This window comes from Pan paniscus, chromosome 8 (assembly GCF_029289425.2).
Source record: "Pan paniscus chromosome 8, NHGRI_mPanPan1-v2.0_pri, whole genome shotgun sequence".
In the NCBI taxonomy this organism is placed as follows: Eukaryota; Metazoa; Chordata; class Mammalia; order Primates; family Hominidae; genus Pan; species Pan paniscus.
In genome coordinates, this window is record NC_073257.2 from 23,806,625 (window position 1) to 23,831,748 (window position 25,124).

At 48.1% G+C, this 25,124-nt stretch overlaps 1 protein-coding gene across 33 annotated transcripts in view; it reads left to right on the plus strand.

Moving 5' to 3' along the window:
* CELF2 (CUGBP Elav-like family member 2) overlaps positions 1–25,124 on the plus strand; it is an 867,789-nt gene that overhangs the window by 809,317 nt on the left and 33,348 nt on the right. For all 33 annotated transcript variants that reach the window (XM_055092397.1, XM_063607625.1, XM_024930221.4 and 30 more), the window contains one exon: positions 10,490–10,624. In XM_055092397.1, the coding sequence (XP_054948372.1) occupies positions 10,490–10,624 (135 nt within the window). The remainder of the gene's footprint in view (positions 1–10,489; positions 10,625–25,124) is intronic.

Consider the following 25,124-nt stretch of genomic DNA (forward strand, 5'->3'; position numbering starts at 1 on the left):
CAGAAAAACAAGGGGTAGTGTTTTACCATTTTGTTTTTAACAAAGCTCCTTTTAAAAATCATGCAGCTATCCTCATAGCAAGCTAAGGACGTGACTACCACTTTGTTACTACATTACGGTTGGAAAAAGGGAAGATGAAAAGGTTCAGTGAGTAATGTGAGACCACAGCACTAGTCAGTGACCTAACAAGGATTAGGATATAGAATTCCCAAATATCACAACAACCTGATGAAGTAGGGACTCTAAGTTAGCCCACTGCATGGCCGGGCAACTGAGGCTTAGAGAGATTAGCAGACTTGTCCAAAGGCACTAAGCTAGTAGGTGGCAGGACCAAGCTTCAGGTCCGGCTCACTGATGCAAACCCAGGCTGGCAAACCGTGCTCTGTGTCTCAGCCCCTTGAGGTGTGTTTCACGGCCCCCACACTGTTAGGAAGCACTTCCGAGGTGGTAACAGGAAAGCTGCCTCCCTTCATCCTGGAAAACATCTCAAGTTTATCATGAGTGAGTTTTTCTTTTTAGGGGGGATTTTTTTCTAGGATAAAGAATTGTTACTAAACCAGTTCCAGAGGTTCTGAAGCTGCGGCGGAAGTGTCTTTTGATGAACGGGAGGAAACTGCTTCGTTTCAATTCTGATTCTGAGTAAAGCAAGTAGTAATTCCCTTCCAGAATATCTGGTCTAAGTTTTGAAGGTAACAATAACATTATGGAGTGCAAATATTTGCTTAAAACCATGAAGCAGCTCTTCATTTATCAACTTGAGATCTGTTCTCTTAGAAGACTGTCTTGGTGTCTAGCACGAGTGGAGAGGAGGGAGACATTTGCAAAAACAGTGTATCGGAGGTCTGAGAATGTCGAATTGGAGGCGCTCCCGGAGTGGTGAAGTGTGCTTGGTACATCCACAAAGACCCACGCAGAACTTGGTTCCTCCCCAAGCTGAGTCTCCAGCAGTCCACACTGCAGGCCTTATGAGAACGTTCTATAACCACCCATCTGTCACTTTTTAACAGACCTGATTGGCAAGCACTTGTAACAACTGACATCTGTTCCTGCTTATTGATATGCAGATTTATGGTAATTGCTATGAACAATAAGACACAAAATTACCTAAGGTGAACATTAAATTAAATTTTCATGCCCTTCTCCTTATAAATAATTTTTTTTAATCTTAAGTTTCAAGTAGGCATATTGCGCATCTGTTTGGTACATAATTTCTTCGTTTTGAGAAGGATATTTTTCCCCAAGTATTGAATGAAAGTTGAATCCCTGTATTCTCAACTTTCTTTGCCATCTTCTTAGCCCATTGTTGAGTTCCTAAAACTTACTGAAATGTTTTGCATGTTCAGTCACCCAGATTATTGCCCCTGGTTCGAGAGGTGCCCATCTGAGCAGAGTGCTTCATGAAGTCAAATGCAGTTTTTCTTCTCGGAAAGGAACCGTTTGCCAAGCACGTGCCCGTGCCTCTCGGTCTGGTGCCCTTTCAGGATGAGCGTGTGGGATAAAGTGTGACTTGGGGTGCAGACTGAGGAGGCGCCTTAGAGAGGGGCTGAGATGGGGAAAGGACGGGGCACCCACATACCTCAGAAAAGAGAGAGCGACAGGGGAACCAGAAAGAGGACTTCCAGATGAGCGGAAGTGAAGCCCGCTGTTAGTTCTGGGGAGGAATAAGGGGAGTTGCAGGAGAGGCCCCGCGCCCCATCCAGGAGCAGGCCTGCGCCTGACACCTGTGCCCGAGAAGCCTAGTCCGGCTAAGAAGGGAGAGGGAACCTCTGTCCTCACCCAGATGCCCTGGCTGGTGTCCGCACATCAGGCCAGTGCCTTTCCCCAAAACCGTTTCTCCCCCGCATAGGAGGGGAAGGCAGGCAGGTGAGATGTCCACGTTCCAGGTGATGGCGCTGTGGCTGTGGATCCATCTGTGGCGGGAGGAGCCAAGACATCAGCCACCAGGGACGTGCATCGTTGCCAGGGAAGGGCCCAGGAACACTGGGGCCAAGACAGTCCCCACGCTCTTCTCGCCCCGGGTTATTACTGTGGTGTGACAGAGCATGAGATGGTCAGTAGCACCTAGAAGATCGGTAGGTGCAGGGATGTCCATGGGGCAGGATGGACAGAGGACACATGGGCCATGGCCTCTGCCTGGCTGAGTGGACAGAGGCTGCTCTGGGTGGGGGAAACGGTGCCCTCACTGCCCTCCAGCCTCAGTCCTGGTTGGAGTGAGATGCCCAAGAGGCAGGGGAGGTCCTAGGGCTCTCAAGAGCTGCTCTCTAGGGCTTCCTGGCTCCAGCCTCCACTGAGTCCTTCCCCATTGACACCTGTGCCCAGGAAGGTAGCTAAGAATGGAGGAGCTCGGGCTCGCCTGGCTGCTTCTGATGCTGGCGTGCGTGTGCATGCCTGTGTGCGTGTGTGTGTGTGTGTGTGTGTTCAGAATGGGAGGAGGCACTGTCTTCATCCTCCCTCTTCTCCGTGTCCTCACTCCTCAGCTCTCATTTCTTCCTGATGGCCCAAGTCACTGCCCCACCCCCAGGCTGTCATGCAGTGATTTTCCACTACCACTTGTATCTCTTTCAGATTGTCGAAAGAGGTCAGAAGTTCTTCAGCTTTTTAGGAGCTGTCACCAAACACATTTTGCATGCACATCACACACATACTTTTTCATAAAATGTCAGAGTTTGTGGAGACCCTGAACCCTGTCAGGGACCTCTGCCTCAGAAGCACCAAGTTCAGGGGACTGACGTGGGGTAGATGAAGAACACGACGAAGAGCACTGAGGCAGCGGCGGACGAGGGTCTGTCTGGTCACTGAAGCAGCTAGAGCCAGTGGTTTGTGGTATCTGGGATTCTGGGGATGGATGCAGAAGGAAATCACATTAAGAAACTAGGCCAGGTGTGGCGGCTCACACTTGTAGTCCCAGCACTTTGGGAGGCAGAAGCAGGCAAGGATCACTTGAGCCCCGGAGTTCCCGACCAGCCTGAGCAACACAGCAAAACCCCTTTTCTACAAAAGTTAGCTGGGTGTGGTGGCGAGCGCCTGTAGTCCTAGCTACTCAGGAGGCTGAGGTAGGAGGATCGCTTGAGCCTGGGAGATGATGGCTGCAGTGAGCCATAATTTCACTCCAGCCCGGTGACGGAGCAAGACCCTGTCTCAAAAAATATATATGTATGTTAATTGCCAAATTGATTGAGAGAGCAAAACGTAGTACATAGTTAAGTAGTTAGTGGTTAACTGGTTAACCTAGTTCTTAGTTACAAATGAAGACACGATCACAAGTTCATTCCCAGACCTCTGGCATTCAGGCGAGTTGCACAAAATTCATACTGGCCCCAGTGTTCTTGGACCCTGGGGCAGGGAGCGGCATTTCATGGTGAAGCAGCGCTAGACTGGAATCCGCCCCAGCTCTCACATCTGTTCATACTGTGGTGGGGCGAGCAAGGCCACTCCCAGTGGATATGGGGACTTGAGGGGGTAGGGTTAACTTCTGGGCCCCTGTCACATTGCCTTTCGAAACCCTGTGCTGGATCAGCCCTTTCCTTCCTCTTCCTCCCCTCCATCCGTCCCTCCCTATCCCTTCTAAACTTCTCTCAGATGCAAAGTTTAAGGAAGGAAATGGATACCAATGCACAGGAGGAGAAGGAAGAGGTCAGAACAGCTCCAGATGGGGACCGAGAGGGCAGAGGGCAGCCCGTGGGTAGGCCAGGCTGGCAGGGAGAGGACAGGCACCCAGGGAAGGGGCGGGGCTCTCTCCTTTCAGGGAGTGGCCCTTGGAGAATGGCTCATGGTGTTTTCACCTCTTCATGCCCGTTTCCTCTGTAACATGTAGGAGAGTCACAATGCCCACACCACGTGGATGTGTTAGGAACCCTAGTAGCAGAGCACGGGTAAGGCACTGAGGAGCTTGCCTGGCACACGCTTTGTTCTTGCTTCTGCTGTCATTGTCGTTTAGGACAGTATTATTGCAGTTATTAGTCTGAGAGCTTCTTTTTTGAGCTTAACTCTGCACTAGGCATTGTTTGAGCTTTCTATATGTTGACCCATTTAATCTCTTAATCCTCAAGAGGTGACTTCTACTTCAGTCGCACTTTACACTTGAAAACCCCAAGGTGCAAACAGGTAACGAGCTTGCTCCAGGTAACAGGCTGCCAGTAAGTGAGGCAGAGCCAGCTTTCAGCCTGGGTCATGTGAGAGCAGGACCTGAGCTCTTGTTGACCAGCCTGCGCTGCCTTCAGGAGGTGGTGGTGATTGCTGCTGTTATCCCTGGTGTCACCAGTAGAGCTTGTGTTCCAAGAAACGTGAGGCCCTGCCTCACCTCTGGTGTACAAGCACTTAACTTCTTTTCTCTTTAAGACATGGGGTCTCACTCTGTTGCCCAGGCTGGACTTGAACTCCTGGGCCCAAGCGATCCTTTAGCCTCAGCCTCCTGAGTAGCTGGAACTATAGGCACACGCTACCACACCTGGCTTATGAGCACTTACTTCTGAAAATAAGAGTTGGGAGGACCATGAAAGCCTCATGGGTCAGCACACAAGGACTAGGAGAGGGACAGGCTGGAAGGGATGACATCTCCTGCAGCTTCTCAGCTGGGCTGTGCTTTGCTTTCCTGTGCTTCTCTACCATCCCCATCGAATCAAAGACTTCAGGGAGGATTTCATTCTGAATCTAGGCCTATTTCAAGAAACTGATGAGCTGGTGGGATTTCTTCCCCACTCCCTGACATCTCCCTGCTCTGATATCCAGCAATCTGCTCGGGTACACAGACTATCATGTTTTCTACTTTATGCTCAGTGTGTTGCACAGGGTCTAGCCCATCATGGCCACTCAGTAATTACTGGATGGTTGGATGGATGGATGATGGGTAGATAGATGGATGGGTGAGTAGATGATGGGTGAGTGAGTGGGTGGATAATGGATGGATGGGTGATAATGGATGGATGATGAATGGATAGATGGGTGGATGATGGGTGGATGGGTAGATGGATGGGTGACTAGATGATGGATGGGGGCTGAATGATGGATGGGTGGGTGGGTGGATGCATGGTTGATGGACGATGGGTGGATAATGGGTGGGTGGATGATGGATGGATGGATGGGTGGGTCAAATATGTCCTGGAGGGGGACTCCCTGGCCTGAGCCTAGAATGGTGGCTCTGCTTGTCATTAATCAGTGCCAGATCATAGATGGATGTGGGGTAGATGATGAGTGGATGGGTGGATGGTGGGTGGATGATGGATGGAGTGGATGAGGGATGAGTGTGTGGTGGGTGGATGATGGATGGAGGGGTAGGTGGATGATGGATGACTGTGTGGTAGATGGATGAGGGATGAGTGTGTGGTGGGTGGATGAGGGATGAGTGTGTGGTGGGTGGATGAGGGATGAGTGTGTGGTGGGTGGATGAGGGATGAGTGTGGTGGGTGGATGAGGGATGAGTGTGTGGTGGGTGGATGAGGGATGAGTGTGGTGGGTGGATGAGGGATGAGTGTGTGGTGGGTGGATGAGGGATGAGTGTGGTGGGTGGATGAGGGATGAGTGTGTGGTGGGTGGATGAGGGATGAGTGTGTGGTGGGTGGATGAGGGATGAGTGTGGTGGGTGGATGAGGGATGAGTGTGTGGTGGGTGGATGAGGGATGAGTGTGGTGGGGGGATGAGGGATGAGTGTGTGGTGGGTGGATGAGGGATGAGTGTGTGGTAAGTGGATGATGGATGGAGGGGTGGGTGGATGATGGATGAGTGTGTGGTAGGTGGATGATGGATGAGTGTGTGGTGGGTGGATGAGGGATGAGTGTGTGGGGGTGGATGAGGGATGAGTGTGTGGTAGGTGGATGATGGATGAGTGTGTGGTGAGTGGATGAGGGATGAGTGTGTGGTGGGTGGATGATGGATGGAGGGGTGGGTGGATGATGGATGACTGTGTGGTAGGTGGATGATGGATGAGTGTGTGGTGGGTGGATGAGGGATGAGTGTGTGGTGGGTGGATGAGGGATGAGTGTGTGGTGGGTGGATGAGGGATGAGTGTGTGGTGGGTGGATGAGGGATGAGTGTGTGGTGGGTGGATGATGGATGAGTGTGTGGTGGGTGGATGAGGGATGAGTGTGTGGTGGGTGGATGAGGGATGAGTGTGGTGGGTGGATGAGGGATGAGTGTGTGGTGGGTGGATGAGGGATGAGTGTGTGGTAAGTGGATGATGGAGGGGTGGGTGGATGATGGATGAGTGTGTGGTGGGTGGATGATGGATGAGTGTGTGGTGGGTGGATGAGGGATGAGTGTGTGGTGGGTGGATGAGGGATGAGTGTGTGGTAGGTGGATGATGGATGAGTGTGTGGTGGGTGGATGATGGATGGAGGGGTGGGTGGATGATGGATGACTGTGTGGTAGGTGGATGATGGATGAGTGTGTGGTGGGTGGATGAGGGATGAGTGTGGTGGGTGGATGAGGGATGAGTGTGTGGTGGGTGGATGATGGATGGATGGGTGGGAGCATGATGGACGGAAGGGTGGGTGGATGATGGATGACTGTGTGGTAGGTGGATGATGGATGAGTGTGTGGTGGGTGGATGAGGGATGAGTGTGTGGTGGGTGGATGAGGGATGAGTGTGTGGTGGGTGGATGAGGGATGAGTGTGTGGTGGGTGGATGATGGATGGATGGGTAGGAGCATGATGGACGGAGGGGTGGGTGGATGATGGATGGATGGTGGGTGAATGATGGATAGATGGATGGGTGGGAGGATCCATACCACAATGAGGGATGGATGGGTGTGCTGATGAAGGATGTGTGAGTGTGTGGATGATGGATAAGTGGATGATGGATGGATGGGTGAGAGGATAATGGATGGATGGGTGGGTGGATGGATAGATAGTTGGGTAGATATGTGGGTGGATGGATGGATGGTGGATGGATGGTGGGCGGATGATGGATGGATGGGTGGGAGAATAATGGATGGATGGGTGGATAATAGGTGGGTGGATGGATGGATAGTTGGGTAGATATGTGGGTGGATGGGTGGATGGATGGATGGTGGTTAGATGATGGATAGATGGGTGGGAGCATCTATTCCACAATGAGGGATGGATGAGTGTGTGGATGAGAGATGGATGGATGTGTGGATGATGGATGGCTGGGAGGATAGTGGATCTGTGGATGGATAATTAAGTGGATGGATGGATAGTTGGGTGGTTAGGCGGAATGATGGATGGATGGGTGGGTGGGTGGATGGGCGGATGATGGATATATGGATGGATGGTTGGATGGATGGATGGGCAGATAGATGGACGAGCAAATATGGATCCGCCTCCTTGATTGGTTCTGACTAACTCTTCTTCTCTCCTTTTGTCCTCAAATCCCTCAGATGCTGGGGATCACAGTGTCTTCTCCTTTCCACTCTTCATCTCAGCTTCCTTGACTCATAGTTTTTCCTTTCCTTGCAGTCTGGCTGTTGAGCAGTGTTAGCTATGCCCCAGTGTGGTGCCTCAGAGACTCAGCCACTCCCCCTGGACTTTCCAGGCGGCAGCAGGGAAAGGCTTAGGAGAATGTCAGAAACTGTTGGGTGGTAAAGTGTGTGGAGGAGAAATGAAGAGGAGGACACCCAGGCCCTTAGCCCTGGATCCTAAAGGAGCGGGCAGTGGAGAGAACCTGAGTGCTGTCAGCTCAGTTCCAGGACCTTTAGTGAATGTCAGTGGGTGAGAGAAGGACTAAACATGGGCCCTAGTAAGTATTTGTACAGTGGATTAGTTAATGATTGAGAGGAAACAGCCAATATTTGATGCTGTTGTAAATACCAAAGAACTAATAAATAATGGGGAAAACTAAAACCTTGGCTAGCTCTGTACAGACAGTACTCTTCAGAGCAATTTATGTAAATGTCAAACTTGTCTGTTACCCTGTTTGTTTGTCTTACATAGATTTGCTCATCACCTACTATATATATTCGTGTGTGTGTGTGTGTGTGTGTGTGTGTGTGTGTGTTTACATGGACTTGAAAATGAGTAAGACATAATTTTTGTCCTAAAGGAACTTGGTATCTGGTTGGGAGGGCAAGAAATACATATAAATAATGTCAACATAGGGTATGATGAGAGCCACAAAAGAGTTATAAACAAACAGATAAAGAAATTTGCAGGTAACAGAGAAAGCGTGTGCATTAAATGTAAACCCTGTCTCCTTAGGAGGAGGCTATAGGATGGGGCAGAAGGCTCTGCCAAGGCCCAGGAGGGTCTCCTCCATGGCTGTGAGGCCTTGGCCAGGGACCTGATGTCTCTGACCCAAGTGGGCCAGCTAAGCCAGGCCATCAACACAGCTCCATCACTGAGGCTCCTACCTGGGAGGGTCATATATGTCCTGGAGGGGGACCCGCTGGCCTGAGCCTAGAATGGTGGCTCTGCCTGTCATTAATCGGTGCCATATGCATATTGTAGGCTTTGATTTTGGTGCTAAGCCCTGTTCTTGTGTGCTCAGCCATATGTTGGTGGTGTGGTCTGGTCATGGTTCACGTTAGAGGAAGCACACATCATGAGAGAGCCCAGAGGGCATGGACAGACCTGCGTGAATGTACCTCATTCCTTGCAAGACCTCGCACAGCCTTGGTGCTCCCTCACACTCAAGTCAAACATGCATTCATGTGTTTGTAGGAAATAGCCCCTTGCTGGGGCCATGTTGGTCTGCAGTAGGGCCAGGCAATTTGCGTATTTCCTCCATTTTCCTAAAGTAAAACTGAAAAATGAGACCAGGGCCTCTCAACACCCACGTTCTCATGAATATGGCACTGTGTGACCCTTGACGAGAGAAAACCAGAGAGTGCTTTCTTTTGATTGTGTTCACTTGATAAAGCAAGGTTGCCAGAAGTCTGCCCTTTTCTTGCAGAAATTCACAGGATTACACAATACTTCTGTCCCACTTTCAAGCATCCCTGTGAAATAAGTAGGTTTTGAAAAGCAGGTGCTTGGCTTTCAACCTAAGCCAAAAGGTCTGGATGTCTCCTGGAAGAAGACAGAGTATCACTTTGGACAAAATGCAAATCCATTTAGCAACCAAGACAGGAGGAACTTTTTTCTAAGTGCAAATGCACCCTGGTTGAGGAGGCCAGGGCAGAAGAGTGCTGTCTAGAGCACTCAGCAGCCAGGCACTGAGCTGCGCCCATGGCTGGGGGCTTACACTTGTATGTCGCTAGAACATTCTCTCATCCCTCCACCAACGCCCCTACACACACATTACGGAAGCAGCTCTCAGGGCACTCTCCCTAAAGAAGACTAAATTTGCTCCATAGATATTGATTAAGTATCTGGACTTAAGACCAGAGAAGAAGGTAAAATGAAGCTGAAGTCCACGATCTTTCTATCTTCAGTTCCTCTGTGTAGGGAGAGAACCATTGTTTCATGCTTCTCACATGTGCAGTCTTCTGGTAAAGTGAATCATAGAAACATAATTTGACCATTCAGAGAACCTTTGGACTGAGAGATGGAAGCGGGCTACAGGGAGAAAAGATAGTTAAACTGACTATCCGGTGTAGACAGCAGGGCTGAGCCCACCCCTAGATTGTTGCCCCAAATCTCTCAGCTAATCCCACTCTTATCTTCATGCTAATTTTCATTTCTATTTTTTTCATAATTTTCATGAGTCACACATTTATTCTAGTTAAAGTCCCTCTTTTAAAATATAAATCGCTTTAAAAGGTAAATACAAATATTTTACAAATAAAACTATTAAGGTGCAGCCATTTCTATTCAGTCATTCTTGTATTCATCAAATATGAAATTTGAACTCCCTATGGACACATTTTAGGGTTCACACTTGAATCCAGAGAGAGAAGTTCAATGGCAATAGCAATAACAAAAATAAAAGGTGACATTCATTGAGCTCTTAACGTTGTGCCAAAGTAATTTGCTTTCATCATCTTATTTAATCTGCACAACAACCCTTCAAGGTGGGGTTCAGTTAAATGCTGCCACTCATTGTCAAGAAGTAGATTAACAGGCTTAGAACCCATACCAGTTCAGCTTCCAGTAAAATGTAGTTTCTTCTGAAATACCTTGTTTTGAGGGACTGAGTTTACCTTGAAGCCCTTCCTCCAGCTGCTGCCACATCTCACCATGTCTTGGCAGCTATGTCATAGAAGCTGCCAGTCCACAAGGCCCTACTCTGGCCAGTCAGCACTGAAATCTCTCCTCTTTTCCACTTATCTCTACAGCATGGCAGGAAGGCCCTGGGCTGAGAATACTGGTTAGCGAGGGAGAAGCGCAGGCTCTGCCAGGGAGAACTACGGGGTGGGATTCAGGCTCCTTTCTGGGTATGTGGTCTCTAGGAAGAGCAATTGCATCAGAGAGAACTGAAGGAGAGGTGGCCTTGGAGGAGAGGGCTGGAGAGCCCAGCTCCCACCCAGGCAGGTGACCTTGCACAGGGTCGTCTGCTCTCATCACGTGTCCTGACGATTTGATGAGCCCGCTCTTGTTTGGAAACTGTAAAAGTGTGAGGCCTGTTGCTAAAAGTAACTTTCTCTTCCCTCCACAGGCATGAATGCTTTACAGTTGCAGAACCTGGCGACGCTGGCTGCTGCTGCAGCTGCGGCCCAGACCTCAGCCACCAGCACCAATGCAAACCCTCTCTCTACCACGAGCAGCGCCCTGGGAGCCCTCACGAGTCCCGGTGAGTGTGGGGGGTGCTCTTCCCTTGCAGGTGATGCAGCAGGAGTGGCAGGTAGGTTTCCGTGCCTCCAGGTGCAAAGGGTGAGGCTAGACGTGTCCAGGATGGAGCCGGGATACTACACTGGGCTGCTTTATGTCATTGGGTTATTTTATTTTTAAAAATGATCAAAGTTCGAATTTGTCTTTTATTTTCCATGGATGATATGAAAAAAAGTTTTCAGTGAGAATCCGCTGTGCAAGCCGTTCTCACACATTCACTCTGTTTTAAACACTAGTCCATTCAACACTAGTTAAGTTGTTACCACTATGAAGAGCCTCCGTCTCTTAGTCTTTCTTTGTCCTGTCCTTTTTCAAAAAAGCAATGTAAGAATTCTGTTTCAAAATTCCTAATCATTCCCATGTCACATTTCACACCAACTCCATCCATCACATTTGATTTTAAAATCCACAGTCCAATAAGGAACATCTTTGCTCATTTCTGGTCAGGCTCTGGGGTGTGTCATTTAAAGTCTTTTTTTCTTCACAAATTTTGTTGCCTTATTCAAAAGCAGATGCCAGTTGTCTTTTCATACAAGCCAGATAGAATGTGGTTGCTTAGATACCGTGATTTGAGGTTTTGTTTTTTTTTTTTAATTTAAAAAAGTCGAACGTTTCACTGGCTTTCCATCTCTGAGTTTTCCAGACCTCAATAGATGATCTCACCTCCTTTTCTGTTACATGAAGGAGATGGCCTGGACAGTCTCCAAGCTTCCTTCTAACTTTCAAAATCCCATGACCCCCTATCAGCTGTGCCCCAAAGATTAGCTAAGTGTTGGAAAAACTTTAATGAAAAAATAGCTTCAGGAAACACACATCGAAACTACAGCCCACTCCACACTGGCTGTTTTAGGGCTTTTGACTTGAGGAAGGAATGAGGCAGGTTCCTAGAGCTGGCAGTTCTCAAAAGAGCAGTTGCCCTTTGTCTCTGCATAAAACATTGTGTATCTAAGACATTTCACCTGGGGGATTGTTTCGAGGGAGAAGTCTGAGAGATGTTTAGGAGAAGCTGGTGGATTTCCCTGTAATGTGCTGAAATCGCATGGCAGGTGTATTGACTTCACTGTGTACAGTGTCTTCAAAAACATACCGTTACTATATGAGGGCCTTATCTAATATAATAAACACTATTCCTGAAAAATCAACTTTGTCACCCTTAATTTCAGGAAATTAAGTGATAGCTTCAGTGCAACACATCAACTTATTTAAGTAAATCCTGTAACGATCCCTTTTGAGAAATAAACATTTTTAACATGATAGATTTCCCCTTCATAAAAATAAGTCATTTTTTTAAAAACATGAAAATTAGACCCTCCCAACTTAGATTTCATAAATCAGATTAAAATGTATTTTCTTAAGTGGGATTTTTTTCTCCCCTGTGAGCACTTTGATTACCCCAAAATAGCACGGAGTATTGTGAATGCATTTTGGGGCATCTTCAGTCCAAAGGAGGCTTGACAGTTTAAGAAGCCAAATGCAGAAGCAGCTGTCGGCTGATTGGTGTAGCTAAGATAACTCAAAAATCATATCCCAAAAGCGCTTTGTGGTGTGAGCAGGACAGATGTGCTGCCTACCTTCGGGAGTCCTTCAGTCCATCAGGGACTTGGACAAGAAGCAAAGCAATGAGTGACAGATCTGTGACAGAATCCCACTGAACAAGGGGAAAGGGGACTGGAGGAGGCGACCCCTGTCTCAAAAGGTGACCTTTGAGCAGAGACCTGAGTTCCGTGACAGAAGCCATGGCGCGTGTTGAGGCAGAGGACAGAGCCAGTGGGTGGGGGAGAGCGGAGTGGGGGCTCTGTGGTGGACCGCGTCCGTTCCAGCCCACGTTGGGAGGAGTGTGAGCTTGTTGCAACCTTCGTAAAATGTGGGCTTCTGGAGATGATGCCACTGCACTCCAGCCTGGGCGACGAGCGAGACTCCGTCTAAAAAAAAAAAAAAAAAACGTGGGCCACTCAGACGGTTTAGGGCGACGGCCTAGGTGTTAGTCGGAAAGGAATTTTAAACGTATGTGACTATTTTCAATTTCTTCCTGAGACTGCAGTGGAGGAAAATGTGTTGTGGAATGAGCCTTCCTCCCTGCTGGAGTCAAAACCACACCAGCGCAGCGTCCTTGCCTCGACTGCTCTGTAAGAGGCTTCTTGCCCTTCAGAACACGCCGCTCGCTTAGGTGTCACTGAGAGCGATTTTTCTCTTCTCTACTGAGGAATGCTTTGCATAATAACTGAAAGTATTTTATTAGAATCCTAAAGTGTAGCAGCAGCAATGATTGAAATCTACATTTCAATTATTTTTCTTAAGTGTAACTAAAAAATCTGATGTTTAAGTGAAAGTAAATTATTTGTCTAATTTCCATCAGGGACTTTTTGAAAGTCACAGAAAATGTGGTTAGTAGAATTCATGAATCTCCACTTCATCAAGGCAATTTCCTAGAAGATAAAAGGGGTTGAAAGCCATTCCCAAGGCCATTGCCATTATTTACTTTTTAAATAATAATAAACTGGGCATACTATTTGGACCATGAGCCAGTTCACTCGCCCTGTGAGTTGAAGGGAAGCCTCATCCCATCTCTCCTCCACAGGCCTGGGGTTTACCCTGTTTTTAAGCGTGTCTCTTAAGCTTCAGGCAAATTCATCTGGAAAGCAAAGGGACAATTCAATCCCCCAAACTGTTAATTTTTTTAATAATTGTAAATTTATCATTTCAATTTTGCATACCCAGGAAAAGTCTCCCTACAGCATTATTATAAATGATTTTAAACAGTCTTGGCTTTAAAACATGAAAGATTAAGTCTTAATTTTTGTTAAAAAAAATCCCCTCAGGCAATAAATAGGTTCCTTTGTCTCATGGCCTTGAAATAAAAATTAAAATAGTTTAAATTGCCCATGGTTAAAATAAGTGTTTCATGCAATTATCAGATGGTAGTGAATAAAATTAGAAATTAAATCATGAAAGAATAAAAACCAGGTAAGTGCATATTATGCCTTTTATGAGTTTCTCACGGGTCTTTTGAAGCCTAATTTAATCATGTTTCTTGTCTTTTATTTTGATATGATCATTTTACCTGTGTTTACCCCAGTCTCCTATTTAGTTAATTAATTCTTGGGTCATTTATTGTTACCCAGTTTTTAACCTGTTTTTGAGGACTGTGTCTCTGTTTATGTAAGAGGCAAATTGTCTAGAAGGGGTGTAGCTAGGTATTAAAGAAGATAATGTTTGTCTTCCATTCAGCTTGCAGATGAGTTAGTTTTGTCTGGTAATTTTGAGAGCTTGAAGAGACTGTTACTGTTACCACACATGAATATTTTTTGGTATTTTTTGGTCTAAAATATATTGCATTCACGTACCATGTTATTCCACTGAACTTCTTCTGTCTTCTTCTTTAAAGAAAAGGATGCTTTAAAATTCTCCAAATGCTTCTGTAAGTGCAGACTTGACCAAGTACACATCCAGGATCATAGACTGGTTCTTCCCATGGTACAAGGCATTCTAAAATGCTAGGAAGCATTTTTTCATTCCCACCATTGACCCTTCAAAGAGTTATCACTTTGAATTCTGGGTGGTATTTTCCCCATCTTCAAGGTATCCCCAGCTTCCTTGAAGGCTGTGACAAACACCAAGCTTCAAGGAAATGGTGACACTTCCTCTTTGACTATCTGAGGGTAACAGAGATTGGAGTGTTTGGACGTTGTTCAGGCATTCCCTGCTCGCCTCACATAGTCATGACCGATAGACGGTGACTGTTGTTCTTGCACACCTGTGTCACCAAAGCAGCTGAATGAGCAGTGGGAAATGAGAATTCACCCTTGAAGTTATCCTGTGGCCTTTCCATTGACAGGGGCTTTGTCGCCACCTTCAATAGATGTCTGCATTTGCATCAGAGGAGAACTTGCATTAGGCAAAGAGGTGTGATGCATAAGCTGGTTTAACCCACATTTCTGAGCCTTCTAGTTCATGCAGGGCAAATACATAAAAATGAGTTGGGGCCTGCACTGCCCCCTCCAAGTGGTGACATGCACGAGGCAGTATCACAAGATGGGAAAGAGTGGGGCAGGAGAGAGGGACAGACAGATGGACAAAGAGGCTGTCTCCCCAAGACTACTGCAGTGGTCCCACATCCTCAGAGTCGAGAATTAAACTTGCCCCACAGACCTGCCCTTCCCGCTGCCTGCCCCACCCTGCTAAATGGATTGTCCCAGTGGCTGATGTGACTTGGTCGCTGATCTTTGCAGCTGGCCCCTGGCTCAGCTGCGTGCCTCATCAGCCCCTCAGTTCTCCCTGTGAAGCATCATTTCCCTCCCAGGCAACAGGAGCCTGGAAGAGACCCTTGTCTTCTCTCTCCTTGTACTACTGGAACAGCCTCCTACTTGGCCCCTTCCCTCTGTCTGTCTTACACACTGTTGGCAACTGTGGTCTAGACTGGAGTGAAACAAACTCCTGAGTGTGGCATTCAGGGTCCACCTGGACCACCTCCGCCCTTCCGTCCAGAATCCAGCCAGCACACACTCGCCCAGATCAGGCCACCCCCCGTAGCCCAGCCACGCCGTCGGCCTTTACGCCATTATTCTTGCAAGCTTCTCTACCTAGAACATCTCCCCCATTTCCTCCCACAAAAATCTAATACATCACTAATACTTGTTGCAGTGCTCATTCTTGAGAATAGTGTGGGTGGGTATAAAAGCGTTTCTAATGCACATTATAAAAAGTATAGTTTATGCTGCTTCTGTAATTTACACTATAAGAAGATTTTTGGCGGTAATTAGTAAAAACTGTTTTCAGTAACCTACTACTTTTATGAATCAATGCAAATGCCATCTCTACCATGAAGCCTTCTAGTTAGGATTGATCACTTCCACATCGTATTGCTGAGTAAGTTCCTAGCTCATTCTAGACCTGGGGCAGTGCAGAGGTTCCTGAGGAGCTGTCGGGCTGCTTGAGGCCAGGGGCAGAGAGGGCTGGAGTGTCAGTGCTGGCCAGGCGTTCTGCAGACGTCACCCCTCTCCTGTGCTCCCAGGGCACACTCGGCCTCCCTTCACTAACACTGACCCTGTTGTCTGCAGGACGGTGATGTGGGCACTCGCTTTGTGTCTTGCCCTCTAGCCAGTGAGTTCTTTTAAAGTAGGGACGGTGTGTTATTTACTCATAATTCCCCCTTGCATCTGGAGCAGCACATCAGACACAGGCCCTCAAGTGCTGTTTGTTTTTTTTTTAATTCAGTGGAATAGCGAAGCAAAAATTGTCAAAGACAAATGTTTAAGGGCCATCTGTTCAGTCTAGTTTAGCGCACACGTCTCTAAGGAGGCAGCTAAATCCCTCACAGTGACGTTGGCAGGGTCAGCGCACCCACCCAGTTCACCTGTAAGGCGTGCCTCTGCCTGGATCCCTCAAGAACCAAACCTGCAATTTGGTTTCACCTTACAGGTGAATACTCAGGTCCAACAGGTTTCTGAAGAATAAATCAGTACTAACTTACACCAAAACAATCATATGAAGCAGTCTTTTTATTACAGGGGCAGCTTATTTTACAAATAGTGGCTTTCAAAATGTTCTGATGTCATGATATAGAATAAGTACGAGTCTGGTATCAGAGAAGGGCATTTCACCTTCGGAAGAACCACCTACTCTAATGTGTGCTTTTGAAAGATAACATCACGGCAGATCATCCCCAGAAAGTGTCCATTAGCTCTGTGTGCACTGCTAAGTCCACATAGTCTTCCGGTGCCTGCCCACACTGCTTACATAAGCAAGGTCCCATTTAGCTTTTTAGAGTATTTTTTACTTATACCACACTTATAAAATACAGGGCATTTTATAAGTGCAGGGGACCAGTTATTCCTGGGAAGATGGGCTTAGCCTTTACCGTCCTCTTTTTCTTCTTACACCCATCTTTTGTCGTTGTTTATTCTTAAGAGAAAGAAGGAAATCTCAAGGTAGACCATTCTTCCCTCCACTAGCGGCTAAGTGTCTCAGTCAGGCAGAGTCAAGCCAGTTGGTAAAATGGGCTGTTCATGTGTGGGTTTCAATCTGTCAAACGGCCAGGCGCAGTGGCTCACGCCTGTAATCCCAACACTTTGGGAGGCCGAGGCGGGTGGATCACGAGGTCAGGAGTTCAAGACCAGCCTGGGCAAGATGATGAAACCCAGTCTCGACTAAAACTACAGAAATTAGCCAGGCGCAGTGGCAGGTGCCAGTAATCCCAGCTACTCGAGAGGCTGAGGCAGGAGAATCATTTGAATCCAGGCGGCAGAGGCTGCAGTGACCAAGATCACACCGTTGCACTCCAGCCTGGGCAACACAGTGAGACTCTTTCTCAACAACAACAACAACAAATCTGTCAAACGCCTTTTTATTTTTTATTTTAGCTTTCCTATGGTGCTGACAGTCAAACTTGTTTACACTCTTATTGCTGCAGTAGAAAGAGCACTGACCTCCCGGTCTTTGCTCATTTCCTGCAAGTTTCAACATTTTACACTGCTTTTCTGAAAATTGTCTTCTTTGCTCGTGACATTATGGGGCTCACTTTATTTTCATTAATGTTAATGGAGTCACACATTACATAACATGTTCTGTAAATAAAATGACTCTGTAGTGACTGTCACCTCTTGATAGTTTTTTTTTCATTCATTCAACAAATATGTATCAAGCATCTGTGTGCCTGGAACTGTTCCAGCACTGGAGACACATCAGTAGACAAAGCTGATGAAGATTCCTGCCTGCATGTCTTTTCTCTTCTAGCATCAGCTTTTAAGAAAAGCGTCATTTTACTGAATTCACACCATGGTAAAAACAATTTGAATAGCCTTTAAGTATAAATTGTAACTTCTACACTCTTAAAACGTCATAACCAATATTTTGTATATCTTACGTTAAATTTTGTGAATGAGACCAAGAGTGGGAGAGGGAAGCTCTCTTCTCTCCTTTCTTCCTCTCCTTTGAGCTGTACCATCTTTCTGTGTGTTTGGTGCAGCAGAGAGCTGGGAGTAGGGCCCCCCTTAAGGTAGAACTGCAAGTGGCCAAACCAGAAAGCGAGAGGGTTTAGCACTCGGCCCTGCTGCTCGGGCTGCTCTGTGGCTTCTCCACAGAAGCATGACACACAAACCAGGTGGTTTGAAAGTTCTTAGGCATGTAAGACTGATACTGTTGGGGAGAACAGTAGTTGGAAACAGTGTGTCTGCCTAGTAAATGTCCTTTATTTGGCATTGATCATCCTGCTTCTAAAGGAGGAGAGAGCATGCAAACCCCTCCCACCCAGAGGGGTTTTGAGGGCCCCTTGTGTGGAGGGAGTTTGGGTGTGCAATGAACTTCTGCCTAGTGAGTGGATGGATACTTCAGGCAGTTGGTGCGATGCCCCAACCTGGAGCAGGCTGGAGTCTCTTAATAGTCTGTAACCAATTTAAAGCTTAATAAAGCTGCGCAGCTTTGGGGGTAGAGATATTTACGGTTCACCACAGAGCCCACGCTGGGATTTATGCAAGTAGATTCCACCTGTGCCCTGAGCTCTCCTTGGCGGGTGCCTTCATCCCCGGGATGGACAGATCCTCGCGTGCATCTTAGGGCTGCCACTCACCAAGCGCATTGTTCCTTGTTTTGAGTGGGCTTTTTAATATGTGCAGACATCGACTCTAATTCTTCACGTATTTGCTTTTTGCTGTTGGTGGCGCTGGACTCTGTGCTAAGTGTGATTTGTTTTTAAATATTGCTTTGCACACTCTTCTGTATTGTGGCAAATCCACATCAGATCCCCTTGTGGTGTTTATATGAGCTCAGGCTGTGTTTTCTGTCCAGCCACTTAATGAGATTTTTTATTCTCACTAAATCACAGAAATTTTTATTTCTGTGATCTTGTATGATACAAACATGTTATCACCACTAGCACTGGTGAAAAGCATGTGTTGCTTAATTGTGTTATATTAGGTGGGAAAAATCAGCAAAGCTTTATTCTAGTCACAACTTCCCAGAAGCGTATACTGTGAGTTCCATTTCTTCAGACTTGAAAGCAATAAAATGGAAATTTTTAGTTCAGATGTGGTTTAATCCCGAGAACCAGTCACCATCAACTAGATGCATTGGCCACCTACAAACACAAGCAAAATGCACCGACCTGTACAGCACAGACAGCAGGAAGGCAGGTAAGGTACAGGGGTCAGTGACAGGAGAGATTCTGCCCCAAGGAAGTAAGGGAAATTTTAGTAGAAGAGTTGACATTTGAGCCAAAATGTTCAGGGTGGGTAGGATGTTTAAAAGTAGAAGCAGAATGGAAGATACATCAAATGTGGGAAAATGCAGAAATAGCATTTAATCAGCAAATGGAAGTTCATCTCACTTTTCACAAGCATGGACATATGGAAAAGGATGCCCACCGGGGACCCTGAAAGCCGGGGCTCAGGAGCTGGGACTTTTCCTGTCAGCAGTGAAGAGCTATTCAGGACTTTAGGCCCAAGAATGATGGACTTCCTGTGTGACTGGACTGAGGCACCCATTTGATGTGAGGGAGAACAAAAGGAAAGGAGGAAAAATGATATTGGTGTGTTGGGCCTGGGTGGCCAGTGGAGCGTTGCTCTCAGTTGTGAGGGGAGTTGAGGAGGAAGCTGTCATATAAAATGATCGGACGTGGCACATGGAGAGCTCAAGTGCACATGAACGGACATTCCGTGAAATGTGTCCAGCAGTAGTTGGATGTGTGACCATCAGGCTGACCAGAGCCGGGAGCTGCAGAGTGGATTGAGACTGACCTGCAGAGGCCAGGCGGGCTGCCCTAAGCCCGGGGAGGGGTGAGGTCATCAGGCCAAAATCACCAGCAAGGCAAGGTGGGGACCAGGTGCAGAAAGCCTTGGGGTCTGTGCTTGTGGAACAGAGGGACCAGGGGATGGAAAGGGAGCTTTCTGGGTAGCACAGTGTCAGGGGAGCCAAGCAGGATGGGGCTGGAGGAGGAAAAGGCAGAAAGAGCTGACTGAAGTTTGAGTTGGGGAGTGGGTTCTCCCCAGACTGGCTGCTTCACTGCAGTGGTTGACAGTTTTGCAGGCAGTGAGAGAGGACACAATTCTATATGACATGTTCATGAAATGTGAATGTTTTTAAAAATCTGTAATGGGGCCAGTCATGGCAGTTCACACCTGTAATCCCAGCACTTTGGGAGGCTGAGGCAGGAGTTCCTTGAGGAACTCCCTGAGGCCAGGAGTTTGAGACCAGCCTGGCCAACATGGTGAAACCCTGTCTATACTAAAAATACAAAAATTAGCCGGGTATGGTGGTGCACACCTGTAGTTCCCAGCTACTCGGGAGGCTGAGGCAGGAAAATGACTTGAACCCAGGAGGCAGAGGTTGCAGTGAGCCGAGATCACGTCACTGCACTCCAGCCCAGGTGACAAGAGCAAGGCTCTATCTTAAAAAACAAAAGAACATGAAAAATCTGTAAAAGTACTGGGGTCACTAGGAGGAGGAAGTTTTTATGTTTTTGTTTTAAGATGGAGAAACAAAACATATTTGTAGACCAAAGAGAAGAGCCAGAACAAAGGGAAACAGGAATAGGCCAATGAGAGCTGAAAGCTGGACTAGAGTTGGAGGGCTGGCTGGAGGGATGAGCTCAGCCTCCAGCGTGTCCCTCTCCTGTGGCGAGGGGGATGCTGCCTGCTGAGGGTCGGGTCACATGTCATCTCCCCCTGGGAGGAGCCCCCACAGCAGCACCCTGGCCTTGTGGTGCCATCTCGACCTGGTACTAGCACACAAGCCAACAGGCACAAATCTGAATCAGGGCTGAGTCAGCAGGTGGTGCAGCCTGAGGGAGGGAACACTGACCTCTGTCAGGATTGGGGAAGATGCCAAGAATTTAGGACAGAAGGGTACTTATATCACATATGGGCCAAGAATTGATATGTCTGGGGCTAGAAACAAAAACTCATGCCGGGGCAGAGGTTTAAGAAAAAGTCAACCTACAGAATGTAACAGAGGATTTCTAATTATATTTGTCTTTCTAGAGTATGTAGACATCTTGATCAAGAGTCATTGGAGCAAGTAATGTAATCTTACTTTAATTATTTTCTCAGTTGTGAAATAGAATTAATTGCTAATACTTTTCTTGTGGAAACATTGAGGTTTATATATACACACATATTTATATTTATATAAATGTATACTGGTGCTTTTTTAAAAAAACGATGTTTAAGTATCATATATGGGAAAGATCGAATCATTATTTTGGAGTGATACGAAATACCACAGCTCTGGAGAACAGAAGACTAGGTTAAAACTAGAATGAGGGCTGATGATGTTTAGGTTAAAACTAGAATAAGGTCCGATGATGTTTAACTGGGTTAAAACTAGAATAAGGTCCAATGATATTTTTCTCTGAATCTCTTGCCTTTGGAAAACAAGTATCTCCCCACCTTTCCTTTAAAAATTAGGATGTAAATACAGGGAGAAGACAGTTTCCTCACTCCTTTCTGCTTTTGTGTTCTGCCGTTCAAGGGAACGGGGAACTTTCTACCTACCACAAATGCCACTTGAGCTCCTAGAACCAACATCCCCTCCTTACCAAATACAAAATGGTATGACTGGGTTAAACAGAGCAAGACTGCTGTGTCCAGGCAGGATTTCTGCACTAAGGGTCAGGCCTGAGGCCCCTGGGGAGCTGTTGGTTTGTGTCTCGGGCCACACGGCGGGCGGTGCGTGCTCTGCACCGGGCCCTTGCAGGGGCAGCAGTCCTACTGAGTCCACGCGGCGCCCCAGCGAGCCTGCAGCCCTGCTGTGACGTCCCTGGGCTGTGCCAGGTGACCTCTTGCCCCCTGCTACCATTGGGGTCATGTTGCCCAGAGGAAAATCTGCCTCCCAGAAATGATGTTCTCTCCATCTGGACAAGCTGCCCCCCAACCCCCCACAGGAAGGCCAGAATTCAGACAGGCTGTCAGTGACATGGTGACATGGGCCTGCTTTCCTGAGAAGCCCCTGTCCTTGCCCTTTCTCTTCAGAGGCCCGAGCCCGGTCCCATCATTAAATGCTACAGCTGCTGTTATGTATCCAACTGCCTCTTTTGTGATCCACGTGAGGAAACCAGAGGCCTGCAAGGGTCAGTGGTTTGCCCGGGATGTTAGTGACAGGTGAAATGACAGCTCCACCGCACCACGAGACAGTCCATATTCTAAGCAGGAACTCCTGGGATCCCAGAACCGTATTTCTGGGTTTCGCCAATTACCCATTGTCCCCCTTGTAAGGAGATCATCAACATTTTTTTTTTTTGGTCCTTCTCCGTGGCCATCTGTAAAAACAAACATCTGGGGCCAGCTAAAGGGGAAGTATATACTTTTGTTTCAGTAAATCATAAGCAAAATATCATTGGCAGGGAAAAGAGGTTTGATTTTTCCCTCTCATTTGCCCCGCTCGTAGGAGATCCCTGTGTACTGCCTGTATGAATGGACTCTTCCAAACTCATGGCCCCACACTGCCTTTGTGAGTGCCTGTCTTCACGGGACTGGGGAAGATGCTAAAAATTAGGCCGGGTAGGGAGGCACCCTGGTTTATTGACAACCCATGAAGTAGATTTCTTAGATCCACTAGACAGAGCTTCCACAAGCCTTTGGGAATGAACATTAAAGGAGTGGAAACAGGACAGCTGCTTTGGATGTGAGGAGCAGGTGCTGGCCCCTCACTTCCCCACCTTCCACACGTGTGCCACCATACAATAAAGCCTCAGCAGTCGTTCTGAGTCCAGACCCGGCCCTCTAGACTGAATTTTCCTCTTCCCAGTCTTCCTGAGAACCAGTAGTGATGACTCTTGCCCAGCACTGCACCAAGCCAGGTGGCATCAGCTTCCTTGGGAAGCGGAACTGGCAGCAGAAGAGAGGGGCACCAATGTCTCTGGGGAAGGTACCCTCTTCCAGGCTGGGAGTGTGAGGTCACACCTCACCACTGCAGCGCCCGGTGTCACTTTCCAACCCTACCTCCTCTTCCTCAGTCACCCCGCCCCTCCCTGCCCAAACTATCTTCAAGGGACTAAACTAAAATGAAAGGTGTGGTTATTGTGGAATAATTAGGCCTCACGGGGGGAGAGGCATAGTATATTAATGCCCCAGGGTTGTGATTGGCTAATAATGCTAGTGCCTGTGTCATGGCTTAATTATCCTACTTCCTCACAATCTTTTCCTGCGCAGTTGGAATTCCGCATCCAAGCTCGTTTGAGGCAAAACGGCGACCGCGGGCTCCAGTGTCCTGAGTATGTTTGGTCAATGCTGGCGATTTTCTCCGTGTTTACAATGATTTTATTTCCTAAACCACAAAGCCACTGTGTTTTCACTATCTAATTGTTCTGTGGAAAGTGTTTAACGAGGGCACCGAAGGCAAATTCTTGCTGTCTTCTGTTAATGTTGTTTTGTTGTAGCTTTAAAAAAAAGTATTTTGCTATCCAGGAAAAGTGGGGAGTAGGGTTAATATGAGAACATTAATGCATTTGTTCCTAGAAAGCAAGCGAGTTTCTGGGACAGACTTAACGCTAGACATGCCCTGCAGATACGCTGAGACCAAGACAAGGGCGAAGGGGAAAATTCATATGGGAATTATATTTTAAATAAAGAACTGGCAAATGTGGGAGATGGATAAGCCCCTCTTTGCCGTTTTTCTCCCTTTCGTGGTGGATCTGGAATCTTTAGAAGGATGGAGGAATACCCAAGTTCCTCCGCAGGCAACCTCACCCCAAATCAAGAGTCTTGTTCACCATCCCACCTTCTACACAGAATAAGAAGCCCACTGGAGCCCCTATGCGGGCCCTGCTCCCGCTCTCCACCCCGCTTCCCCCCTCCCGCACCCCACCCTGCTCCCACCGCCCCCCTGCCACTCCCGCTCCCCCCACCACTTCACCCCCCTCGCTTCCCCCCCACCGCACCCCCCCCGCTCCCACCGCGCCCCCCACCCCGCTCCCGCCGCCCCCCGCCCCCACTTCCGTTCCAGTGAGGGGAGGTGGGCTTCTCCAGGACGGGCTTGAACTGGGCCTCAGCTCCCACCTGTGCAGAGTGGCGGCCTGGGAGCTGAGCGTGGCCCTCGGCAGCCCTGCTTCTGAGCTGCATCAGAGGAACGGAGGGGTTCTCTGGCCCTGGCCCGGTGGCACCACGGCAGCAACTGGCTTTACCCACTCTGTTTCTGAAGCTCTTCCTATTTTCTCTGGCACATAAGCAGAAGGGAATGGTTTGATGAGGGTCCTGGGTGGGGCCACAGGCTCAGCCATGTCGTGAGGAGCCCCAGTTAGGCCGCGGGAGGTGGAGTGCGAGGCCCTTGTCCAGCACGCTAGGGCCTGCACGTGGGCCTCATGTGGAGCGAGCCAGACAGGGCGCCCAGGTCAGCCGCCTCCGCCTTCGCTGGAATCGCCTGCCCCTCCTCCGCTCAGCAGATGCCAGCTCAGTGCCCGCTGCACCAGTGATTCTCATAGTTTCTAGGGAAACGGACAAGCAAATCCCTGCTCTTCAACAGGCTGTCTTCTGGTGGGGTTTCTTTTCCTCTGGAAGAACAGAACCGTAACTTAGCACTCTCACCTAGTTTTTGACTCTGGGTTCCTTGGTGCCCAGTGACTGTTGCCCTTTCCTGTCGCAAACCAAACCTTCCCGCTCCCTGCAGCCTCTCACCTTCTCATGCCTCAGAATCAAGTTTTCACCCAGTCGTGATGGAATTTGACAGCACCGCATCGGATAGTCCTGACACACGTGGTTCTCTAATGTTTGCATGCAAAAGCAGCGCCGAGGGCTGGTTCAACTCAGATGCCCAAGCCCCACAACCAGAGCGTCTGACTCAGCAGGAGTGAGGGGAGCCCCAGGTGGTGCCGATGCGGGAGGTGCGAGGCTGTAACTTTACAGTAACGATCTTCTCCATTAAATGTGTCTGTGGCTACAGTGCCCCCAAAGGACAGGATTGGGCCTGCCTCCCCCAGACAAGAACTCTGACCAAATGGCCTGCAGAGCATCCGCAGCCCAGGGCCCTGGGCCAAAGGGACTTGACACCACACAACTGTGGTCTTTTTCTTGGTGACTTTCTCTGTGATCTGGTCATTTAGGATCGAGTTGGGTGTACTTGGTGTGGCAGCTGCTGTGTATAGGTTTCCCCGGGAGAGAAAGTAAAAGCTGTTTCCATTTTAAGCTTAATGGGGCTTGTATTTATGTCGATCCTTTGTTCTCGGGTCTCTAAATTGACATGAGATTTTCACATTGTTCCGTCGTGCTGCGGACAGTGGAAGTTGGAGCCTTCACCAGAGTTCTGCCTGGAAGCATTAGAATCCTGCCTTCCCGGAGTCCTCTCTTTCTCTGCCAGGAGATGAAGCCAGCGTGTGTTTGGCACAACAATAAGAGCTTTTCAATAGTTGGCTTTTTGGACCTTGTGGCCATCAAGCCTAGCCTCAGGGTCTACAGAAACCCCCTTGATACATGTCGGAGGCATCTGCTTTCTTACCCCACAAACAGGGACTCGAGTGCCTCAGAGGTGGCCCAGCGGAA